Source organism: Dicentrarchus labrax, unplaced genomic scaffold (assembly GCF_905237075.1).
Source record: "Dicentrarchus labrax unplaced genomic scaffold, dlabrax2021, whole genome shotgun sequence".
In the NCBI taxonomy this organism is placed as follows: Eukaryota; Metazoa; Chordata; class Actinopteri; family Moronidae; genus Dicentrarchus; species Dicentrarchus labrax.
Genome location: NW_026136710.1, coordinates 7,896,110 through 7,918,931, shown reverse-complemented (window position 1 = coordinate 7,918,931; position 22,822 = coordinate 7,896,110). Strand labels below are relative to the sequence as shown.

At 40.4% G+C, this 22,822-nt stretch overlaps 2 protein-coding genes across 3 annotated transcripts; one reads left to right on the top strand and one right to left on the bottom strand.

Annotated features, from left to right (window-relative positions):
* The first annotated feature begins 34 nt into the window (after positions 1-34).
* dhx29 (DEAH (Asp-Glu-Ala-His) box polypeptide 29) lies at positions 35-10,117 on the top strand. 2 transcript variants are annotated; one of them, XM_051413388.1, is made up of 28 exons: positions 35-347; positions 844-917; positions 1,118-1,231; positions 1,325-1,454; positions 1,820-1,959; positions 2,051-2,200; positions 2,479-2,605; positions 2,694-2,852; positions 3,072-3,240; positions 3,452-3,572; positions 3,665-4,057; positions 4,162-4,428; positions 4,570-4,713; positions 4,803-4,979; positions 5,095-5,235; positions 5,325-5,469; positions 5,572-5,692; positions 5,819-5,897; positions 6,089-6,177; positions 6,466-6,594; positions 6,748-6,823; positions 6,955-7,179; positions 7,340-7,476; positions 7,962-8,052; positions 8,162-8,446; positions 8,519-8,650; positions 8,791-8,887; positions 9,717-10,117. In XM_051413388.1, exons 1-28 carry the CDS (start codon positions 167-169, stop codon positions 9,770-9,772), a joined length of 4,149 nt encoding a protein of 1,382 aa, XP_051269348.1. In that variant the 5' UTR covers positions 35-166; the 3' UTR covers positions 9,773-10,117. The 2 variants fall into 2 exon arrangements, with proteins under 2 accessions (XP_051269348.1, XP_051269347.1); XM_051413387.1 differs by having other exon boundaries at positions 2,694-2,858.
* pstpip2 (proline-serine-threonine phosphatase interacting protein 2) lies at positions 10,098-22,516 on the bottom strand. Its single transcript, XM_051413391.1, has 14 exons — positions 22,372-22,516; positions 21,183-21,283; positions 18,711-18,785; positions 17,385-17,419; positions 17,157-17,263; positions 16,999-17,061; positions 15,129-15,227; positions 14,232-14,277; positions 13,583-13,662; positions 13,398-13,496; positions 12,405-12,501; positions 12,136-12,220; positions 11,967-12,004; positions 10,098-11,280 (listed from the first exon to the last, which is right to left on the bottom strand). Exons 1-14 carry the CDS (start codon positions 22,402-22,404, stop codon positions 11,222-11,224), a joined length of 1,017 nt encoding a protein of 338 aa, XP_051269351.1. The 5' UTR covers positions 22,405-22,516; the 3' UTR covers positions 10,098-11,221.
* Between the last annotated feature and the right edge of the window lie 306 nt (positions 22,517-22,822).

The following is a 22,822-nucleotide window of genomic DNA, read 5'->3' as shown; positions in this document are numbered from 1 at the left end:
CGGCAGCTGTGTCGTCCAAAAAGAGTCCCCCCCTCTCAGTCCTCGACATGAATGCGGAGAGAAATAGACATTAGCGCCGTTCAGGACTTTGCGCATGACTTGGCGTCACATAGCCACGTAGCGGAGCCGCAGACGGGCAGTGTGTTTATTTTTTTGGGGGGACATAATGGGTGGAAAGAAGAAGAAATCGGCGGCGCAAGCGGCGGCTCCGGTGGCCCAAGCAGCGGCAGCAGCAGCGGGCAGGACTGGTGCCGCTGCACCGGGGGGGAACGGCGTGCTGGAGGAGGCGAAGAAACAGCCAGCCAGCAACAAACCAGCTAAACCAGCCAAAGAGATGAAGTCAAAAGGTGATATTACCTATTACCTGGCTGGTGTTATAGATTCAGAAACATCACTGTACCTGGACTGTGCCATTCAAGCAGTCGGTGACTTATAGCTGTATGATATTGGATGGCTGTAAACATGCTGCTGTGTTCAGGCCTGTATGTTGGTTTGCATATTGGGATATATTTACTGTCTTGTGTATAGGTCACAGTAGTATTTTGTTAAGTAGAAATTAAGCAATGTTTCTGAGGCTACAGCTTCACAAACACCCCTCTGTTGCCTTTCTTCATGTCATATGATGATGACACCTGGCTGATCAGATGGGTAAACAAACCACAGCTCTGGCAACTTGTGGTGACAGTAGCCTTTTTATATGCAGACATGTTTCATACTAAGCAGTTATCTTGTAATCAGCTGGATATAGATTTATTCATCTATACTGAAAACAGTTGATGGGTGCAGCTTAATCTACATGTTATGTCTCTGATGAAAATGACTTGCATTTTTACCTTCCTCCAGCTCCAAAGACCTACAGTCTTGCCAACACTGCTCAGGTGGACACAGGTGGAGTTACGGACAAGTCGATTCTTAAAGTAAGTCATTGGTTCAGTAACTTAAACTTGATCTTTACTGTTTTTACTAGACTCTGTCTATGTTGACTTGCTTCTAACACTCTAAGATACAATACATACTGAAATAGTCCAATATTTATTTAGCCGCAAATCTCATCCAGTTTGTCAAATGTGTGGAAAAACATTATTATTAACGAATGAGATTGAACTCATTGACACAGGTTTATATCCAAGCTGACCTGGAGAAAAAGATCATCAAGCTGATCAATGACTTCAGGGAGGAGAATGGGGACAAAGGGCCCATATCGGGCAGACTCACGAGCAAGAAGTTGCTGGTAAAGACAAAATTTAAACCCTCTGGTTCTTGAGATCTGTATTCTTGACCGAATGTTGTATTCAGGTTGGCTTTGTGTTGTTTGTGCTTGCAGGACTTGTACACAGCTCTGCAGAAGTTTAACTTTAAGAGGGAGCACATTGAGGAGGCGATGAAGAGTAGCGTGCTCTACGGAGGGGATCTCCACTCTGCTCTCGACTGGCTCTGCCTCAACCTTAAAGATGGTAATAGAGCATCAGCGGGATTATTTCCCATTTTCAATTATAATTTCAATTGATTGGTTGTTTGGTCCATAAAACGATAGAAAATGGTGAAAACTGTTCACTGTTTGTGATCACTGTTTCCCAGCCCAAAGGGATGTTGTCAACCCAAAGATATTTAGTGTGTTCCTAGAGGCCTTAATAAACCAAAAAATATTCATTTATGAGAAGCTGAAATAAGAGAAATTGGGCCTTTCTTTTCTTAGAAAATGACTCAATTATCAAAATACTTGGTGATTAATATAATAGTTGACAACTAATCTCTCTACTCGATATCATCTTGAGGAAACAAGGCTGTCAAACTGTGACCTTCTTAAATTATTGTCCAGATGAGCTGCCAGAAGGTTTCAGCCAGCAGATGCAGGAGGAGAGCCAGAAGAGCAGACCTCGGTACCAGCCTCCTCCTCAGCAGAAACCTGCAGCCCCGAGCCCCAAAGCGCCCGACAACACCCGCAAAGAGACCACCAGGGTTTGTGTGCCTGTTTACAAGTGTGTGTTGGCTAGAAAGATGGGAACTGTCGGAACTTAACTGACCCTCATATGTGTGGTGGTTTTTCCAGGCCACAGAGAAGGATGAAGCTGCGAGCATGAAGGACTGGATCTTAAGGTATGCAGAGCAGAGCAGTGATGAGGAGGAGGAGGAGGAGGAAGAAGAGAAAGGAGGGAAGAAGACTGCGCACAATCCTGAACTGGATGAAAAGTTTGATCCAGTAAGTGAAATTAAAGCAGAGATCTCTCTTTCAAATGGATTAAACAAGAGCCAGGCTAGCTGTTTCCACCTGTTTCCTGTCTTTATGCTAAGCTAAGCTAACAGACTGCTGACTGTAGCTTCATATTTACTGTACAGACATCGAGTGGCATCGATCTTCTCGTGTAATTCTTACCAAGAAAGTGAACAAGCCTGCAAAGGAAGTTGTGATAGGGTGGTAAATGTCAGTGAGTATGTGGTGCCGTGTAGTAACCGTGTGTGTTATGTCTTGCTGTGTAGAATGACAGGTATTTGGTCCTTACTGCTCAACTGTACGACGCAAAAGAAATGGCAGCTACTGCCAAGACAAAAGGAGACAAGGCGGGCCAGAGGATGGCACAGGACAGGATACGCATCATACAGCAAGGTGGGTGACTCTGACCTTCAAAGATTGAACAATTATTTCTAACTCATTTTTGACTTATTTAGAACAAATAGTATTTTTATGTTTCTAGAAATGAAGCAACTGGAGTCCCACCCCGTGTTCAATCCAGCTATAAAAGTGGTAGACGCGCCCCAAAAGGAAAAGAAAGCACTTCCTGTCGCCTCGGACAAAGAGGACCTGAGCTTCAAGTTATTCGAACAAGCTGAAAAAGACCCTCCTGCGGAGAAAGGTTCAGGTGAACACTATCTGAGTCACGTTTTTATTATAATATAAGTATTTATGATGTTTCCCTACACATTCTGCATTCGTTGTTAAAATGCTCCAACAGTAATATCTAGTATAGTTTTTAATTTTTCAAGGCCAAAAGATTAAAGTCTTCATTCATGGTGGCAAACTTAGAGATAAACAGAATTCTTGCTAATTGTTATGTTACGTTTTCCTGTTGCAGTTGTCAAAAAGAATGAGCCAAAGGACATTCGCAATTTTGACTACACAGCTCGCAGCTGGACAGGAAAGTCCCCCAAACAGTTCCTCATCGACTGGGTACGGAAGAACCTGCCCAAGAGTCCAGCTCCGGCTTTTCACAAGGTTGCTGCTGGTAGATACTGGAGATGCAAGTAAGTGTTTATGCATGTTTCTATGTTCTTGTTCCCACGCTGGTACAGGGGAAAACTGTTTGAGATTATCTCAATGTGCCGAAAATCCACAGAAGAATGAAATAACCTGCAGTAATAAACGGGAGTGCTATTTAAGATTTTTTAACCTTGTTATTTATAGCTGGCTAACTAAATTTAGAAATATTTGATTTGAAGTATTTGTATCCATCAGGGTGCGTGTTCAGAGGCCAGATGATGTTCTTGAAGTTTGTCCAACGATCCTGACTGAGGACAGCATGCAGGCGCAGCATCTGGCAGCGACACTGGCACTCTACAACATGATTAAAGGACAGGTAATACATGCAGAGGACACCACTGTGCTGCTTGACATTTACTTTCTCTAATAGCTAATTCACTCCTACCCCTCTCAATCTTTCACTCTCAGTCAGTGCACCAGCTCCTCCCTCCAACCTACAGAGACGTGTGGCTGGAGTGGAGGGACAGCGAGCAGCAGAAACAGGAGGAGAGCCGCACCGCTGCCAACAAGCCTCGAGACCAGTTCATCTCCCGGCTTCTGACCAGGCTCAAACAGCAGCAGAACCAGAGCCAAGCGGAGGAATCTGGATCCCAAGGGCAGCAGGGGCAGGGTGGGGCTGAGGATGAAGAGCCTGAAGAGTCTTGGGAGAACCTGGCTGGTCTTGATATTGGGGAGGGAGGAAAAGAACTGGAGGACAATAGTGAGAAAAGAGGAGGGAGGAAGGAAGGGGCAGGAGCACTTCAGGCATCGAGAGAGCTTTTAAAAAAGCTGAAGAAGTCCTCACTGGCCCTCAAACTGCAGGTAGATATACTTAAGCATTGTATAACTTACCACATTAAAGACAGTTTAATCCTAAAGATGCATACACTGAAACAAAGTAATTCAACAAGTATCTTGTCTTCAAGGCAGAGCGAGAGCAGCTTCCTGTCTTCCAACACCGGCATCGTGTCCTGGACGCTCTGCAGCGGCACCCTGTGGTGGTGGTGGCCGGTGAGACGGGCAGCGGAAAGAGTACTCAGATTCCTCAGTTCATCTTGGAGGAGCTTTTAACAGGAGGCAAAGAGGCGCAGCCCTGCAACATCGTGGTGACCCAGCCCCGCAGGATCTCTGCCATGAGCCTGGCCTGCAGAGTCAGCCAGGAGCTTGGCTGCGAGGACGGGCCGGGATCGAAGGTGAAAATACATTTTTAGCCAGACAACTTAAGTCCTTAATATGTAACCTTGTGCCTGGCTCTGGTTTAAATAGTAATGTAGACTGCTAGGATGCAACGTCGCCTTTAATAATCATGTTTCATGTTGAAATCATCGTTTCAGTCGTCGCTGTGTGGATACCAGATCCGCATGGAGAATCTGTCTGGGGAGTGGACCCGCCTTCTGTACTGTACTACTGGAGTTCTGCTCAGAAAACTACAGCATGATAGACACCTCAGCTCCCTGACGCACATCATCGTAGACGAGGTACTGATGTACCGTGTTGGAGAGTGTGTCCCAAAGCGTTCTTTAGACTTAAAAATAAAACACCATCCGTCTCCCCTCCATCTTCTCAGGTCCATGAGCGCAGCGTCCAGTCAGACTTCCTGTTAACCATCCTGAAAGATGTTGTAATGAGGAGATCAGACCTGCAGCTGATCCTCATGAGCGCCACAGTGGACTGTGACAAGTTCTCCAACTACTTCAACCGCTGCCCAGTGATCAACATCCCTGGCAGGACTTTCCCAGTGGAGGTAAGAGAAGCTTTAGTTTCCGTGTATACAGAATCTACTTTACTATCCCTTTGTATATTTTGAAGGATGGTTGAGGAACCAAGATATTTTCAATCTCCTGTGGTTTTGTTTCTAGGTGTCTCACTTAGAAGACATAGTGGAGCAGACTGGATACATCCTGGAAAAGGACTCTGAGTACAGCCAGAAAATTCTTGAAGAAGAAGAGGAAGTTAGCATCTCTGTCACACAAAAAGGTGGCAAGACTTCACAGCACCAGGTGATGTTGATTCTACAGCAGTAATACAGTAAGTGTGGCAGTGGTGAGTTATCTACAGTTCGTATGTAACCCGCTTCTGTCTGATCCAGGAGGTGATAGTGAGAGACTCCTCCTCCGGCTGGGACCTGGGTCCAGATCTCGACCACTTCAGCAGCAGGACTCGGCAGGTTCTGCAGTACATGAATCCTAATAAGATCAACATGGACTTACTGGTTGACCTCATCGACTACCTTGGTACAACGCATGATCATGTTTGTTTCATACAGCATATATTCATATTCATATTCATGCATGTTTAGGTGTATGTTTAATTTCTGTGTTTTTGTGCTCTGCCAGACAAATCACCACAATTTGCCGAGGTGGACGGAGCCGTTCTCGTGTTCCTCCCGGGTCTGGCTCACATCCAGCAGCTCTACGACCTGCTCTCCTCAGACAAGAGGTTCAGGGACAAAAACAGGTGACATACACAAACTGATGTAAAGGACTGTACTCTAACATAGTCTAACAACAGAAGAAACAGTGGAACGGACAAACCTTTAACTTTTTCATTTGCCTAATCGATGGTTACCACCGGCTCTTTTAGGTACAGGATTGTTGCTCTCCACTCAACTCTCAAGGACCAGGCTGCTGCCTTTACAGTGCCCCCTGCTGGAGTTAGAAAGGTACTTCTGAGTAAAAGTACTGAGAAATAAAATATGATACAAGAAAGTCAAGTTATAAAGCTGTATTTTTCTCAATCTCACATTACAAGTTTGTTAAAATGTTGAATAAAATAATTTTATTGAGCAACTGAACAGTTATATTCATAAGTCGTGTATATCCCAACTGCTATGCTCTACTTTGTGTCTTGCAGATTGTCTTGTCGACTAACATTGCTGAGACCGGTGTGACTATTCCTGACGTTGTGTTTGTCATTGACACTGGAAAGACTAAAGAAAATAAGTAAGGGCTCATAAACAATACCAGAGAAGTTGTGCATGTGATTGTTATTATATTATCTTCTAAAACCAGACTTTTCTCATAAGAAGTAAATCTGTTTCATAGCTCCATAGGCAAAAATAATCTAATCAAAATGTGTTACCTAATTGTCTGTCTCTGTGAATTGTTTTGAATGAAAAGAAGCAAAAGAAACAAGACATTCAATAGTTGTTTAGTCTGGACCAAAGTGTTGTAATTCAAAACTGAATTTGGTTGTACAGAGACTTAACTTCAGTCTTCTGTGTCACTCAGGTACCATGAGAGCAGCCAGATGAGTTCTCTGGTGGAAACTTTTGTTTCCAAAGCCAGCGCCCTCCAGAGGCAGGGGAGGGCAGGACGTGTCCGAAGCGGCTTCTGCTTCAGACTCTACCCAAAATACAGGTAGGAGGTTCATTATGCAGAGATGAGAATGGGAATGCAAAGCAGGAAAACACATTTCCCATTAGACACAAAAAAGAAACAACTACACGTTCTATTCCTGTTTTAGCTCTTGTGCTGATCTGTTCTGCTCTTGTTTAACCACTGTGTCCTCAGGTTTAAAGCCTTCATGGATTACTCCATTCCAGAGATACTACGAGTCCCATTAGAGGAGCTCTGCCTTCATATTATGGTATATAAGCCAGGCACAGAAGTACAAGAAAATGTCCACACTTTTACGTTCTACCACATATAGAAACAGTAATGAAGCTTCTGTTCAAGGTCTTCTTCACTACCCCTAATCCCCTCTTTCCCCTCTGGTAGAAATGTCAGTACGGCTCCCCAGAGGACTTTCTGAGCCGGGCCCTGGATCCTCCTCAGCCCCAGTCGGTCAGTAACGCCATCAACCTGCTGAGGAAAATCGGTGCGTGTCACCTCAACAATCACCTCCTCACCCCTCTGGGACACCACCTGGCGAGTCTGCCCGTCAACGTGAAGATTGGCAAGATGCTCATCTATGGAGCCATTCTCGGCTGCCTGGAGCCAATAGTACGTCTGGCTGTCTCATTAGTCAGAAAAAAAGAATTATACCCAATTATATTATTCTATTTTATCACTACTGCTCTTACTCTACTAGTATTAGAATATATTTTTGAATCATGACTACTTTCATAACTTTTCATGAATATAAATAAGAGATTTGTTTCAGGCAACCATCGCGGCAGCCATCACAGAGAAATCCCCGTTCTCCACACCAATGAATAGGAAGGAGGAAGCCAACCTGGCCAAAGCCGCCCTGGCAGTGGCCAACTCTGATCACCTGACCATATACAATGCATATATAGGGTATGGACTTTTAAAGGCTGTGTATTTTCTTTAAGGAGTGTATTTGGGTTTTTTTTTTTTTTTTTAAAGCCTTGATCATTCACCTATATTGATTCAATGTCATGTTTTTTTAACTTGTTAATCCATCCATTTAGTTCCTTAATTACATTACTAGAAGTTATTGTTATGTATAGCTGGAAAGTACAGACATAAATATGATCAAAATGTCAATAAATTATTCTAGTTCATAAGTAGAATAGATACAGGCCCGTCCTTACTGGTTTTCCATCATTCTTTGATTGGTAAAATTGTGAAAAGGGTATTAAATTGCATTATATGTGGTATTTAAAAGGTCTGTAAAAACCCTGTAACAACCAATATCCAGAAGCTGTTGCCTTTTAACGAAAATACTACAATTCCAAAATTCCTATTATGTTTATATATGTCAGTTTTCTTTGCTCAGTATTGCACTCTGGTTTCTGATGACCCATTTTTCATACTGTTAGGTGGAAGAAGTCACAGACTGAGGGACAGAGAGTAGAAATGGCATACTGTAGGAAACACTTCCTCAACCGTACAGCTCTCATTACAATAGAGGTAACACGCATACGCACATTCTCAGTCATGACTCTCATTTTTAGACAGATCCTCTCTCTCTTCTTCTTCCTGCCTAACCCAAATGTGTTTGACGCCATCTTCTTTCCAGGATGTAAAGCACGACCTGATGAGGATGATGGAGCAGGTGGGTTTCTGGTCGTCTCGCTCCAAGCAGCAGGCGACCACGCTGGCCAAGCAGCAGATCTCTGTCCTGAACGCAGTGCTGACGGCGGGGCTCTACGACAGTGTGGGACGGGTCTTGTGCACCCCCTCCGTGGATGTGCTCGAGCGAGTGGCCTGCACGGTGGAGACGCCACAGGGCAAGGCTCAGGTCCACCCCTCGTCTGTTAACCGCAACCTGCAGACGCACGGCTGGCTGCTGTACCAGGAGAAGGTATGAAGAGCGTGTGGGTGTAATATCTGCGGTTTTAAAGTCACAGTGGTGCTAATAAATGTTCATCCACAGGTGAAGTACACTAAGATCTACCTGCGAGACACCACTCTGATACATCCTTTCCCCATGCTGCTGTTTGGAGGTGACATTGATATTCAGCACAGAGAGAGGCTGATCACACTAGACGGATGGATCCACTTCCAGGTCAGAGGTCACCTTGGTTTCTCTTCTATCCCCTCCTGTTGCAGCAGAAGTTGTGGCCTTGCAAACTTTACTTTTTAGGCCAACAAAATGGATTGTCGTCCAGGTTTATTTAATTTAATCAGTGTTGTTCACCCTTAAAGGCTCCCGTTCGGATTGGTGTGATCTTCAAACACCTGAGGAAGCTAATGGACTCTCTGCTGGAAAAGAAGCTGGAGAACCCGAGGATGAATCTGGAAGGTACATTTTTATTATGTTGGTTATTTCCTGCCAGGATATTGGAGAAATAATAAACTTTGTTTTCCAGCACTGGTAGAAATTGCACACAAATAGTGATTTGCTCCATGCAGCTGCATGGACAGTGAGCTTCCTAAAAGCTTTGCTTTTCAAATCATGGATATTAAGAGAAATAGGCTGAGCTGCATCAAGGCAGAGATGATTGTCTTTGTAGATTTCTTTGTTTCCCTGGCAGAAAAATCTATAAAAAATCAAATCGGTATCAGTAATCGGCCCAGGATTTAACAATGGATGCATCCTAGAAACCTGTTATGTAGTTTGTAAATTAAATAAATCCAAATCCTGTTGGAAGTACAGCAGACACACCTTTCTTATTAACAAAAGCTTAAGGTGCAGTTGTTTTTTCTTCTTTTAGAGATAATCTACAATCAGGTTTGTTTAATACTGGTGTGATAGCAGATTCATTTTATCAGTGGCAGCCATCTTAGTTGCTTATGAAAATGCCTCAAAGTACTGTAGTCGTTGTATAAAACCCGCCCCGTTAGATAACAGTTGTGATTGGAACGACCGTATCCAGGACTAAGGGGGCATTGCTAGAGCAAATAAAACATGAGCTTTCATATACATCTAGTTCCTGGTTTTATTTGTGGAATTTGAATTATCTTTCCAGTATTTATATGTTCCTTAAACTTAATTGTTTCTCATTATGATTTTAATGAGAAACACTGAATAAAATCACATAAATATTAATATTATGGGGCTATAGTTTGAAACAGAACTCTGCAGATAAAAACAGATAGATCTGATCTGATCTCGTCTCTTTCTGTTGTAGGTGAGAGGACCATCCAGATGATTCTGGATCTGATCAAATCAGAGCATGCTATGTGATTACTGCACCACCAAAGGATCTGATTGCCACTGAAGAACCTGTGTACCAGTACATTTTCTTACACTGTCGACAGACCTCTGCATCCAGTAGTCCTGGGGAGTGCTGGAAATGCTTCCTATCTGCTGTGGTATTAAGGATAAGAACGGCTGCAGGCAAACAGCACCCAGCAGACCGATGCGGGCATCCTAAACATGAACTAATGGTTAATAGGAAGTCTTACTCACATTGAGGAGGACTGTATCATATAAAATGCAAAAACACATTCTTAAATTTGAGAGGAAAAAACTAATCAAGAGAAAATTATGTTGCCAAACAGGGTGGAAATAAAGGTGTACACATTTTTATTGGAATTGTCATTGTGTCATGGTTGATGCAGTTGATATCCTTGGAACAGAATTAGATTTTAAAAAAGTACCACATCTCTAGGGTTGTGTCACCCCTTGACTGTTAGCAATGATCATGGAAATGGGGAGAGAAACTGCAAAGAGAAACCTTCTAACTTAAAGTGCTGATAAAAACTTTAATTTTATTCGTGCAAAATCAACACAAGAAATCTGCTGCAAATTAAAACACCGTTCAATCCGTTTTAACTCCTGCAGTTTCAAACTCACAGTTTGAAGCAGTTTCTACAAATTATTTTTTTAACATAAATAAAGTAAAAACAAAGTGCAAAAATTTCAGTATTCCAAATATTAAGAAAATATTTCATGTCATCATCACATACATGCATTTTAATTACCTGAATGTCAATGTAGGGTACATAACTACTCTAAATGAAATTAGCCTCTTGTTCAACAAAATGATAGGCTGAGGGACAAAGAACCACTACACTGTAGATAAATAAGAGTATGTGTGAGGCTTCAGGTTCCAATCATAAGATGGTCAGCTGACATGCTACTCTCACATCAAAGAGGAAATGAAAACAAGTAAGCAGATGACACTTAAGAAGACGTTGAAAAAGGTATAGATCCACAAAAATAAATACAAAATGGAATGGAAAATAAATTAATATGCAATTGTGTAGATTATAGAGCACAATATAACATTTGGTAATAAATAGGCTCTCTATCTGGACAGTGGTAATAACTTGTTAAGTTTATACAATAATTAGCTTGACAACAATGTTTTATGTTTATTTCTTATCAAATTTTTTTTGTCCTCATTTTAGCCTGTTTTGATTATTTTTTTTAAATATACACAAGAACCCTAAAAATAAAGTAATAAAGTTTACTGTGCTGTTTATAACACTGTGATATGTTCAAAATATCACACAACCTCACCTAAAAATATGTACGTACACAGCTATGACACTCATTTCCACTTAGCAAGATCTTAATCTTTACAGGAAATCACACAGGAGGACGTGATGAGACTTGAAGCCTTCGTGTCCATTACAAAGCTCCAGCGCTGCACGGGATGTACAGTAACTCCACCATCTGATCTGTGTGTTAGTACTGGATTACGCTGTACCCGGCGTCCTGCACTGTCGAGTACAAGACTGTATCATCTGCAATTCAAGCAAAGATCAAAACAATGTGGTTTTTATAAGAAAAGCAGAAGTGTGCAAAACACATTCAGTTGATATTAAAGCCTCAAGCTCCAATCCCACTACTGGAAATACCTTTGATGACAATCATCAATATACAGTAAAACGTGCCAAAAGTTGGGTGAACATTCCCACAGAAGCCCCAGTAATTACACAATAACCGTTAATGGTAATGCTAGCTATAATATAGAAAAAAGTGTTGTACACTCTGGCTCCATATGCATTTCTCTTTTATTTAGCTGATAACGTTTTGTTTTGGCCCTCCTGCCAACAATCAATAATGCAAGCAAACAACAACCAGATAACTCCATGCTAAGCTAACTAGCGTTTACATGTTTGTTTACATAACAATGCCACCAACATTTTACCCAACAGGATGCCAGAATAAACACAGCAGGGTTTTCCCTACCATTATAAATCTTGGGTGCAGTGCTTTAGTGTTTTTTATCCGCGCCATCAATAGTTAATTGCTCTTTAAATGGGCGCATTGCATTATTATGTTTATCATTATTTCAGTGGCATAAAATGGACTTAAAATGACGACATCATTTATTGCAATTATTTCTGGGACAAAAAGTAGCTATCGTGACGGGCCTAGCAGCTACAAACCATAACACTGTATTTCAGTAAAAAGAACAACAACATACCCCTACTGTTGTTTGATGGATCAGGTAGTGGCCCCCTCCTGTACATTCACAAAACAAGGTAACAGTGAGGAGTGTGCAGTCAGTTAGTGTTAAATATAGCAAAGAACTGGTTAAAATACTAAATGGAGGGATAGAAAGATAAACAGACTGGTGTCAGACTCTTGTTCACCTGATGATTGGTGGAGGCAGTCGAGAGGGTGGACCTCCAGTTGGAGACTTCTGACCACTGTAGAAGTTCTCATACATAACAGGAGCTGATAGACGAGGAAACAGATACTGTTATAGATAGATAGATACTATATATAATAGATACTGGCAACTGATGTGTGTGTGTGTGTGTGTGTGTGTGTGTGTGTTAGCAGTATGTGTACCTGGCATTCCAGCACTGGTTAATTGTTAAAAACCCGGTATTGTAAATGAATATTCCTGACTTCATACCTGGTGGTTTGTCACCGGTCTGTCTGAGGTTTACAAAGTGTTCGATATCTTCTTGGACATCACACTGTTCCAGTGACTTCCTCACTTCCTCATACAGCTATGAACACACACACACATATGTAGAGACAGTGGAAGCAAAGTCAGAGTCCACTTCTTTATAGATAAAGAATGTTTATATAAGTTTACAATACAATACGATACAATATTTTCTTATTTGTGTGCGGATGACTTTAATCCTACATCATCACCTTATAAAGTCGATATAGCGAATGTGTTACCAAGCAGCAACATTGGCAACAAGTACCTCCTTCAAATGTTTATTGTAATATTTTGTTTTAATCTGTATTTTTACCTTTATTGCTGAGACATCATTGAATGTCATCTGATAGGGTTTTATTTTTATGGCCTAAGCCAAAGTTATTCAAATCAACAGATGGGGAGATTATGATCATAGCAATGGCTTCACAATCCAGTGCTGCAGCAGGTAGGCCAGCTGCTTCAAACGTCTCTGTTTTTGTTTTGTTTTCAACTTTATTGCTGAAACACGGATTACCTCTGACAGAAATAGCCTACAGTCATCAGAAAAGGAGGTGTGGGCTTTGGATTAAAGAGCAGCGGACCTTAAAGTAGACGGGGAAGAGAACCACATAGGAGCCATGTTGGACATAAGGCTGCTCCTGGCTAATGTCCGATACGTCTATGTCTATACGAAATGGGAATCCCCATGTGTTGTATAATGACAAATACATTTGCTTGATACCTTTAAGTCATGTTTGTGTCCACCTAATGAATCTAACTCAACTAAGTGCAGTTAAAGGCTATAATAAAAACTTATAAACAATAAGGTAAAAGATGCTAAAAGGCTCCAGAGAGTTGAGTCTTATGTGAATTCTCTTCAGGTTTGTCATAAGATTTTCACATATGCATAGTAATTTGATCCATTGTTTATACAAATATATTAATTATAGCAGCTTTAAAGTTACTGTGACTCACCTCATCACTGGTCACACACTGCTGGGATAGCTGGTTGAGGTGAGTCCAGACTGTGTTTCTCAGAAAGTTAATGCGCTCCATTGCCTGTTTTTCAAACATCTGCAAAGAAGAAACTAACATTAACATTCAGCTCATTTACACAGTGCATGTTAAATTCAGATCTCTGGAGTCTTTCAAAGTCTTACCTCACAGGCCCTGATATGTTCCTTCAGCCATTCATCTCTAAGCTTTCCCAATGTGGTCACATTCTGATGATATAACCTGTCTGCCAATCAAACACATACAACAGTATAAACGTATAAACATCGTGGATATCTGAACCAAGGAGAATTTGGTGACGTTACGTCGGGTAAGATATTTCTGTAGATAAGTGAGTGAAAAGTCAACAAATGTCATTAGGATTCATCCTCTGGGAACCATGAAAGTGTGTGTGTGAGTGAGAGCCAAAATGTAAAGCTGCTTGGATAAAATAGGGCTGCACGATAAGGTAAAAAAATTCATATTGTCATTGTTTTGACAGATATTGCAATACGATTCACGATAAATAGATCACCATTTTCATTTTTACTGAATAAACAGTTAAAACTATGATTATGTGACATTTGTTGGGGTCTGTAGCAAGCAAACATGTTTTCTAACATCTGGAGAACATGAGTTGTAGGTCAGGGCATCTCTGCAGCAATACAGTACTTCACTATAATATTACTTTATCAAACAAGTTGCTGCTTCCGTGATTTGGATATTGCACTTGGCCATATTGCGATAATATTTTACTTAATAGTGCAGATCTAGCTCAATATGTACCCAACACAGGATGTTATAAAGATAACGTACCTGCTTCTTCTGCATTCTGTTTTGCTTGCTGTGCTTTTGTGTAGAGCTGAAAGATGATGAATGAAGAACACATGAGTACTAAGTCTCCAACAGTTTACAAAGTTACTGCTCATGAAGTAATGTGAGCATCCGTGCCAATCTGGTACGTCTCACACTTAGCTGAACTGATACACACAGGAAGGAAGAAGGAAGTCACACAGATAAAAATGGTACATTGCATTATTCAAACAACAGTGTTTTAACAGTAGCTTTATCTGCATCAATGTCAAACCTAAGATAGGACTCATCAAAGCACACACTTCCTCCAATCATGTGAAAATCACTGTCTGTTTGTTTAGTATTAATACATTTCACATGAGGGAATCAGCACTAGTGTCTATTTGGCCTCCTGAAAGGTCCTTCTCCTACCCACTATACTTAGTTGTGGGACAAAAAGCTTTTTTGCCTTTTTTAGACAGCAGAGGCAGACAAGAGAGAGAGGGGTATGACATCCAACAAAGGTGCCAGCTGGAATCGAACCAGCGACGTCTCAGAGGCCATGCAGCAGGCAATGTAACCATTCAGCTACCAAGGCACTCTAGAAAAAAATGCTGCCCTGTTCCTTTGAGTGCAACAAAAACTTGTATCATTGTTGATTAATATTTAGATTATTTAATCTTTAAAAATGGCAGAAAACAGTAGAAGCTGTAACCAGTAAATATTTGACATGTTCACTTGATAACTGACTCAATATCAACATGGTTGTTGATTAAATAATTGCACTGATTATGTTTTCAGAGTGACAAAAAGACTGTACAGTTTCAATTGTACAGACAATGCTCCAAGTTTATATGTCATGCTTTGTCATGACACATTAAACTTCTGCCAGAGAAAAGCTTCACTTTTTTTTCACTGTACCTTCTCTATGTGCTTGGTGTTGCTGGTGTTGGTGTTTCGGTTTACATTCTGATCTGCTTCTTCTTTATCTCGGCACTTCTGCTCGTATGTCTTCTTTGTCTGGGGACAGCAACGCAGTCAGCATGAGCACTTTTTAATAAAATGTTGTAAAAGGCAAAATGTTAAATAGTTAAGTTGCAGCAACAACAGAACTGGACTAAGTATGTTTTGTCTACCTCTGGGCTGCTTCCGTCTATTGGCGCTGGTGCCACAGACACATTTTTCTTTTCTTTTGGACAGTGCATGAGAAGAACTTCTTCTTTTGCAAAGATTTTGCATAGCGTTAAATGATGCCTTGGGGTTCACTTCCCAAACTGTTCAACACAAGTTCCTCCACCAAAGAGGAAGAACAGAGACCGGATAAACATTTTCACTGTTTTCACAACCCACCTGAAACCCCTTTGACGTGACTCACAAATTGAGAGTCGCTTTGTCGTCTGGACCGGAGTAAAAATGGGTCCAGCCCTATAAATGAGTCCCTGACTTAGTGAGTGATGAAGTTAGACTATTGGTTGGTTGAAGGTTGGAGATTCTATTGCTCTTGAAAACTAAATTGATGCAAACAGTCCTCAAGGAGGCTCACGTAAGACCCCGTGGCGGGCCTCCAAGACCGCAACGAAGGTTATCAAAACAACGCTATAGACCAAACATATAAGGATAGCGTTTATGTCATTATCTGTCATATGTCAATTGAAATGCAGCATTTGTATGGAGTCATAACATTATGAGCATTGACAGGTGAAGTGAATAACACTGATTATCTGGTTATCATGGTTTCTGTCAGTGGGTGGGATATATTAGGCAGCAAGTGAACATTATTTTGTACTCAAAGTTGATGTGTCAGACGCAGATAAAATGGGCAGCGTGAAGATTTGAGCGACTTTGACAAGGGCCAAACTGTGATGGCTAGACGACTGGGTCAGAGCATCACCAAATATGCAGCTCTTGTGGGATGTTCCCAGTCTGCAGTGGACAGTACTTATCAAAAGTGGTCCAAAGAAGGAAAAGTGGTGAACCAGAAACAGGGACATGGGCGACCAAGGCTCACTGATGCATGTGGGGAGCAAAGGCTGGCCCGTGTGGTCCGATCCAACAGACGAGTTACTGTAGCTCAAACTGCTGAAAAAGTTAATGCTGGTTCTGATAGAAAGTTTGCAGTTTGTTGCGTAAAGTATTTGCAATTTGCATTACAAACATATTTAGATGTTGTTACATCAACTATCAAACCTGCATTTAGAAACTGCTTGTCACATGTGAACTGTGATGTGCACGGTCCAGGACAGGAGGACTCGAGGACAGGTGATTAGTCAACAGTCCAGAAGGTCATTGGTACCATCAGTGATACTGGTGAGGTGAGGTGCCTGCGCAGAGCCCAAAGGATACTAAAAGACAGCTGCCACCCCAGCCACAGCCTGTTCGCCCAGCTGCCACCTGGTGAGCGATACAGAAGTATCTGCTGCCATACCACCGGACTAGAGAGCAGCTTCTTTCCTCAGCCTCCTCAACTCATCATCCACATTCCACCATGAAAACGTTAATCCTTGTGTAGCACAAAGGAACTACAACTAACATCTTGTTGTACAATCCTGTGTTTTAGATGGACTAATAAATGAACCTTGCTTTGATTTTGGTTTTGGTTTGGCAGGTCAATTACTATGTATCATTGCATGTGGCTGATATATGCTAATCAGCTCAGTTTATCAATAACAATTTACGGAAATGAAACCAAGAAGTTCTTGAGGGAAAATCTCAAAGTGCCCTTGTAGAGTCATTTGTTTGAAATCTGTGATAATGAACTTTGAACTTCAGTTGCATTTTCATTTTTACTTACATCCATTGTCTTCTTGAACTGTGAAGACTTCTGTTTGTGGAGAGCATCCATCTGTTGTTCCATCTGAAATGACAGGGTCATATCCAGTTACCAACTTTATCGTGTTGCAAAATGCCACACTCACCTCAGTGTATCACATTGCTAATAAAAAAGCCAACCTTTTTCCTAATTTCTTTTTGTTTTTCTCTGAATTCCTCCAGTTTCTTGGCCTCCTCCCTCATGCTCTGCGCCAGCTGTAAGTGTGATAGACTCACATGTTCTGTCTCTGCAAGGGTAAAAACATGGTTTACATTCTGAGCTACACAGGAAACAGAAACTGATGCAAACAGTAAACAAGGTCGGCTAAATGGCAGAATCATTAAGACTAAAAAATGTGAAGCACTTACGTAATTTGAATATGTCCAGGGATTTTTTTAATGTGCTTAAAAAGCAAAAGAAAATATGATTAGAGGGATGTCACACATTACAACATCTGCATCAAATCCACACTGTACACCCTTTAAAATCCACTACTCAACACTTAGAGGGGGAATTAAAGCTAACCCTGTGGAGTGTTTGACCACTTGTGGCACCGTGGAGCAACGTTCTTCTGACTGGGTCCCCGTGGACAGCCACAAGGACGTAGGAGGTGTGAGTCCCATCCTGCTGTCAGTTTCACGACTGACACTTGGCAGTGGTTATGTGGTAAGCTATGCGCCAACAAAGGCAGTGAAGAAGACTGCTAGCATGTAACCATGGATGGTCCGATGCTGCTAACTGACGCCTAACTTTGCGAGGCAGCTGTACTCGCAAGATCACAAAATCATGTGAGAATCGATATTGCCGGGGTTCAGCAGCGTCCTATGAGGAAACTACTGGCAGCCACAACATCAGGCCACAGCACAGGCCAATAAACAATTTCAAGGACAACAAAGATTATTTCCAGGATATTTGGTCATTTAACTGGAGAGTATTTCCTTATTAAAAGAAGATTACAGAACGGCACCGGACACTTGATGTAAAAGATGTTTTCACTCTTCCCCTGACTGGCTTTAGTAAGTTATATGGTTTGTTATCAGCCTCACCTTTAGTTTATACTTCTTTAATTCATACAGCCTGTAATCACATACAGAAACATTTTAGAAGTACCTTTGCTGCCTAGCAGGCAAGAAAAAACATTTTAGATGACTGTTAATTGAATTTTAGACTTTTTAATACCATCGAAAGCTTTATTTAGCAAGGTAACTAAATTCCATGACTTTTAAGACTTTGCATGTAAACGTTTGTTTGTTTACAAAAAACTCCCCAGGGAACCTTTAACAGACTTTGACTTCATTAAGTAATTTATGTTCCCCGTCTCACCCTCCCCATTAATCTTCCTTCCCCTTCCCACCTTAACAATCAGAAACAGCAGAAACAAAGTCGCACTGATCGTGTGACCTCTGACAGAACGGGAACTAGACTTGCTGATACAGAAACAACATGTCAACACTTGTGCATAAAAATTGACTGACTAAAATGACATTGCAGTCCTCAATTCCTCTTTTAACCATCACAAAAAAAATAATAAAAATACCCCACATTTGGTAATCCGACTTTAACTTTACTTTGACTTTCTTTCTGCATTGCTCTTGAATCCAGTCTAATAGGCACTTCACATAAACTTCTGCACATACTCTGTAAATAGATCCGGTCAAACACATAATAACAGCATCTCAACACTCGTTGCTTACTTCATCTCATTGTGTCCACACACCTTCTTGGACAAACCAAGGAGATCTTTGGCGTACTTCTCTTCAATTGATGCTCTGAAAGAAACAACCAGAAAAAAAGGGAGTCCAGCATGCAAACAAACATGCAAACACGATTTTTTAAAAACGGATGTCAAACTGTTAGTTAGGGCTACATTATATGGTAAAAAAGTATATCTGTGTTTGTGATATGATTCATTATCAGTGGGAAATATTAAATATGTACTTTAATAAAGTAAAGTGTTAGCCAGACAGACCTTGCAGAATGGGGACTGACTGACTCAGAAAAACCTTACTGCCTGGTAAATGTCAATATGAATGCTTAAAATCAAAAGCATTCATATATGTGTGGGGGAAAAAACTGCAGAGAATATTTTTAGTTCTTATGACGTGAATTTCTTATCATTGACTTTGCATATTCAGGAACTCCACAGTGCCATTATACAGTGTAATCTTAACTGATAAGGTGCAATTTACTGAATACACAACAAGCTTTCTATGCAAACTGCACATATGCAATAAATGTCTGCACAAATGGCCAAAAAACCCAGCTATGAATGAATATATTCTTATTGTGATAGGAATAAATCACATAACAGCACACATTTAGCGTATCCAAAGCTCCATACTTGGTAAATGCATTTAATATTTTCTGTTTGGCCTTCTGTTAAAGTTAATGGGATGCACATTGTCCATTTAATGTACACTATACATTCTGTAAATTCTCATCTGTTTCATTTATATTGCCATACTCTTTAATTTATACATATACCTCAATTGATTTAGTTTTCTTACTTCCACATGATATTTCTAGCATGTGTCCAAACTTTAAACTTCAGACTGCAGTATTTTGGGAACTCTTGCATCCTATTGTTTTATGCTTTTCTTTTCATTCTTACATGAGAAAAACTTTCAGTTACGTTATTTTGTAATATCCTCTTTTGCTGTAACCACAACTGTGTGCTTTATTATAATGTCACAATGCCTCTGTTAATGTTAAACTGCATTATTTTGAATACTTGTACTGCAATTGGTACCAGCGGATAAAGTTTCACCACTGGCTGCCAACTGGGCCTGGGTGTTTGTGTGTGTGTGTGTGTGTGTGTGTGTGTGTGTGTGTGTGTGTGTGTGTGTGTGTGTGTGTGTGTGTGTGTGTGTGTGTGTGTGTGTTTGTGTGTGAAGGAGCGGAGTACTTATCACATGAGGAAGGAGGAAGTCAAAATTCAAATGTAGAACTCTGTATGACTCTATAAAATCTAGATGATACTTCACAATAAAATGTTTGTTACGACAGGCTTGGAGCTACAGTACTGTAGGTTCAAACTGTATTTCTGTTCCTCCTCTGAGAAAGAATTCATTTCCACTGGTCTACCACAACACAGTAGCGTGGAGGAATGAGTGCTGGTTTAGCTGCAGATTGAATTTATTAATAGGAAAAAGTCTTACAGATCACTATATTACTATATCATTCAAATTCAAAGATGTACAGTTTGTATGCAATAATTAGTTTGGAGTGTAAAAATTGCATTTGAAGCTTTGGTGAATGTCTTTCTGGCATTTAATACATGATTACAGGTCATTACAGGTTCAGATACAGTGGCTTTTTATGCAACAACATTTCTGATTGCGCTGTTGTTGGTAAATGATTTGTCAATGAGTTTCCTGTGTGTAACATTAAGGAGGATCTATTATACTATATAATATATATTATATTATATTATTATTATCTATATATAGAAACTGAATCTAATATTCATAGTTATGTTTTAATTAGTGTATACTCACTTAAAAATATGAATTGTTTTTGTTACCTTAGAATTAGCTCTACAGAGGGAGCAGGTCCACCTCTATAGAGGCCGCCACATTGAACCGCCATGTTTCTACAGTATCCCAGGATGGACAAACCAAACAGTGGCTCTAGTTTAGCCACCGTAGTTTCACCTATTCATTTGGTTGCAGTTTGAATCCTACAAACTGGTCCTTGAACGGAGTATTACCAAATACAACACGCTATAACATTATTTTCATAAATGTTTCGTAATGAGAAGATCTAATGTTTCACCTTATTGTCAGTAAAGTCTAAATTAAGATTTCTTGTGCACTCCTAAGAAAGATAGAGATGTTTAATCCTATTTCACTGCTGTCTTTAATGGCTTCATGTCCACCTACACTCAACATGTCCTATGACTTAGACTCTACAACTTATTCCACTTTTCTGATAAATGAACCTTGCAACTTCCCACAGTTGTGACACCGCAAAGTTCAGCTTTCATTTTCACCTCAATTTCTCAATCTCATCTTTTATCTCTATTCCACTTGTGTTCAACGCTCTTGCTGCCTATTAACTGCATGATAACAACAAGTACGTATAGAACCCCAGCTAGCACAGCTGGCCAGTAATTTCTTGCTTAGTAAGTCTTGCTGACAGAAGTAAGCCATAGATCATGGCGTTACCTGGCTTTCATGAACTCCTCCACCTCTTTGCATGTCCTCTTGCCCTCATTGAGATATTGGATGATGGCATCGTAGCCTCCCGTGCAGGTCAGGTCAGAGTTCTGTTAATAAGACGGAAAATATTTAATTCTGTTCATCCTTTTGGATTTTAGAAATTGTACATTACAGTTGAGGTTATCTGTTTAGATTACATGCACATAGATAAATAGATATATAATAAAATTATTATTAATTCAAAACAAAAAGCCAACAGACAGATTTAGCTGCTATCATACCACTAGCTCTACTACCACTCCTCAGACCAACACCCATTCCTCTACTGCAAGAGAAACACACTCTGTCTAAACTTGTTTCCCTCTGAATTCACACAATGAAGTACCCAAGACAACGCGGCACACAGACGTAAATACACACTTTAACATGAAGATCTTTGACACAGTGTGTAAATTGATGTTTTGAACTGTACTTCTCCATCATTAAGGTGAGCTGAGGGTAACAGCCTACAATCAGCCTAAGCATGTAGATGTCAAAATCAGTCAGTCATTGACTTTTCTTTTTCTAGCTAAACAGGTTATACAAGAGTCTATAGGCAAATGTACTGTTTTATAAATACAGTAGTGGACTGTAGACCAGTACTTCCTTTTATGGTATTATTCAACTGCATTTCACAGGGGGGATATTGTACTTTTCACTCCACATTGATCTGACAGCTTTAGTTTACTTTGCAGATGAAGATTTTACACCCAAGATGTATGATCAGTTTATAATGCATGATGCATTACTATAGATTAAACCACCCATTAAAAGTGCACAGTAATGCAGTTAGACAGTATAACAATAGAGGGGCATTAAGTTACTTATGTACTCTATGTACATTTTAGCATTAGTACTTTTACTTAAGGATCTGAATACTTCCTCCACAACTGCATAAACCACATACCCAGAGCTGGAAAGTGGAACCTACTTCATAAGGCCAAAAATAAAAATGTTTCTAATTCCCATCACAGCTAGACTTGAATAGAAAGAAAAGCTGAAGTGAAGCACAAAAAAAATAGCTTACTTGGTAAAACACACCCTCTGACAGATTTACGACAGAGCCTTACTTTTTCTTTCTTTCTTTCTTTCTTCTTCAAAATGATATATTAAAAATAATTATTGATAAAATAAACTAAAGCACTTAGAAACTCACCCAGAAGAAATCCTTGAAATGCAGGTTCTTCATAACTGTGACCTGGAGAGGAGAGCAGCGCTTCCACCAGCAGTGACTGTCAGCGGACTGAGAGTCGGTCTCTCCGTCTGATGGTTAAAGTCCCGCAGGCAGTGGGCAGGGAGATACTGGCCGCCGGTCACATCGACGCATGCGCAGTGATGATAAGCAAAAACAACCTTCTGTCACTCCTGACGACAGGTATGTCTCCACGTGCGCGCTTCCTGTTCTGGTGACCTGAATCCATTGAGTGTATATCTGATCATTAATAATAATAATAATAATAATCAATAATTGAATCAGAATTGAATTGAAAAAAATTTATTAAAAAAATAACTTGAAAGAGGTTTCATTTAAAAATGACAGAAAGATACGGGGATTATTATTATTATTATTATTATTATTATTATTATTATTATTATTATTATTATTA

Excerpts from the sequence above, each read along its gene's own strand:
- pstpip2 (XM_051413391.1), bottom strand. The coding sequence starts at position 22,404 with ATGAAGAACCTGCATTTCAAGGATTTCTTCTGG. Across the intron at positions 21,284-22,371 it reads ATTTCAAGGATTTCTTCTGG|AACTCTGACCTGACCTGCAC; the intron begins GTGAGTTTCTAA and ends TCTTATTAACAG. Across the intron at positions 17,264-17,384 it reads CCTGGACATATTCAAATTAC|AGACAGAACATGTGAGTCTA; the intron begins GTAAGTGCTTCA and ends TTACCCTTGCAG.
- dhx29 (XM_051413387.1), top strand. The coding sequence starts at position 167 with ATGGGTGGAAAGAAGAAGAAATCGGCGGCGCAAGCGGCGGCTCCGGTG. Across the intron at positions 918-1,117 it reads CGGACAAGTCGATTCTTAAA|GTTTATATCCAAGCTGACCT; the intron begins GTAAGTCATTGG and ends TCATTGACACAG. Across the intron at positions 8,447-8,518 it reads GGCTGCTGTACCAGGAGAAG|GTGAAGTACACTAAGATCTA; the intron begins GTATGAAGAGCG and ends GTTCATCCACAG.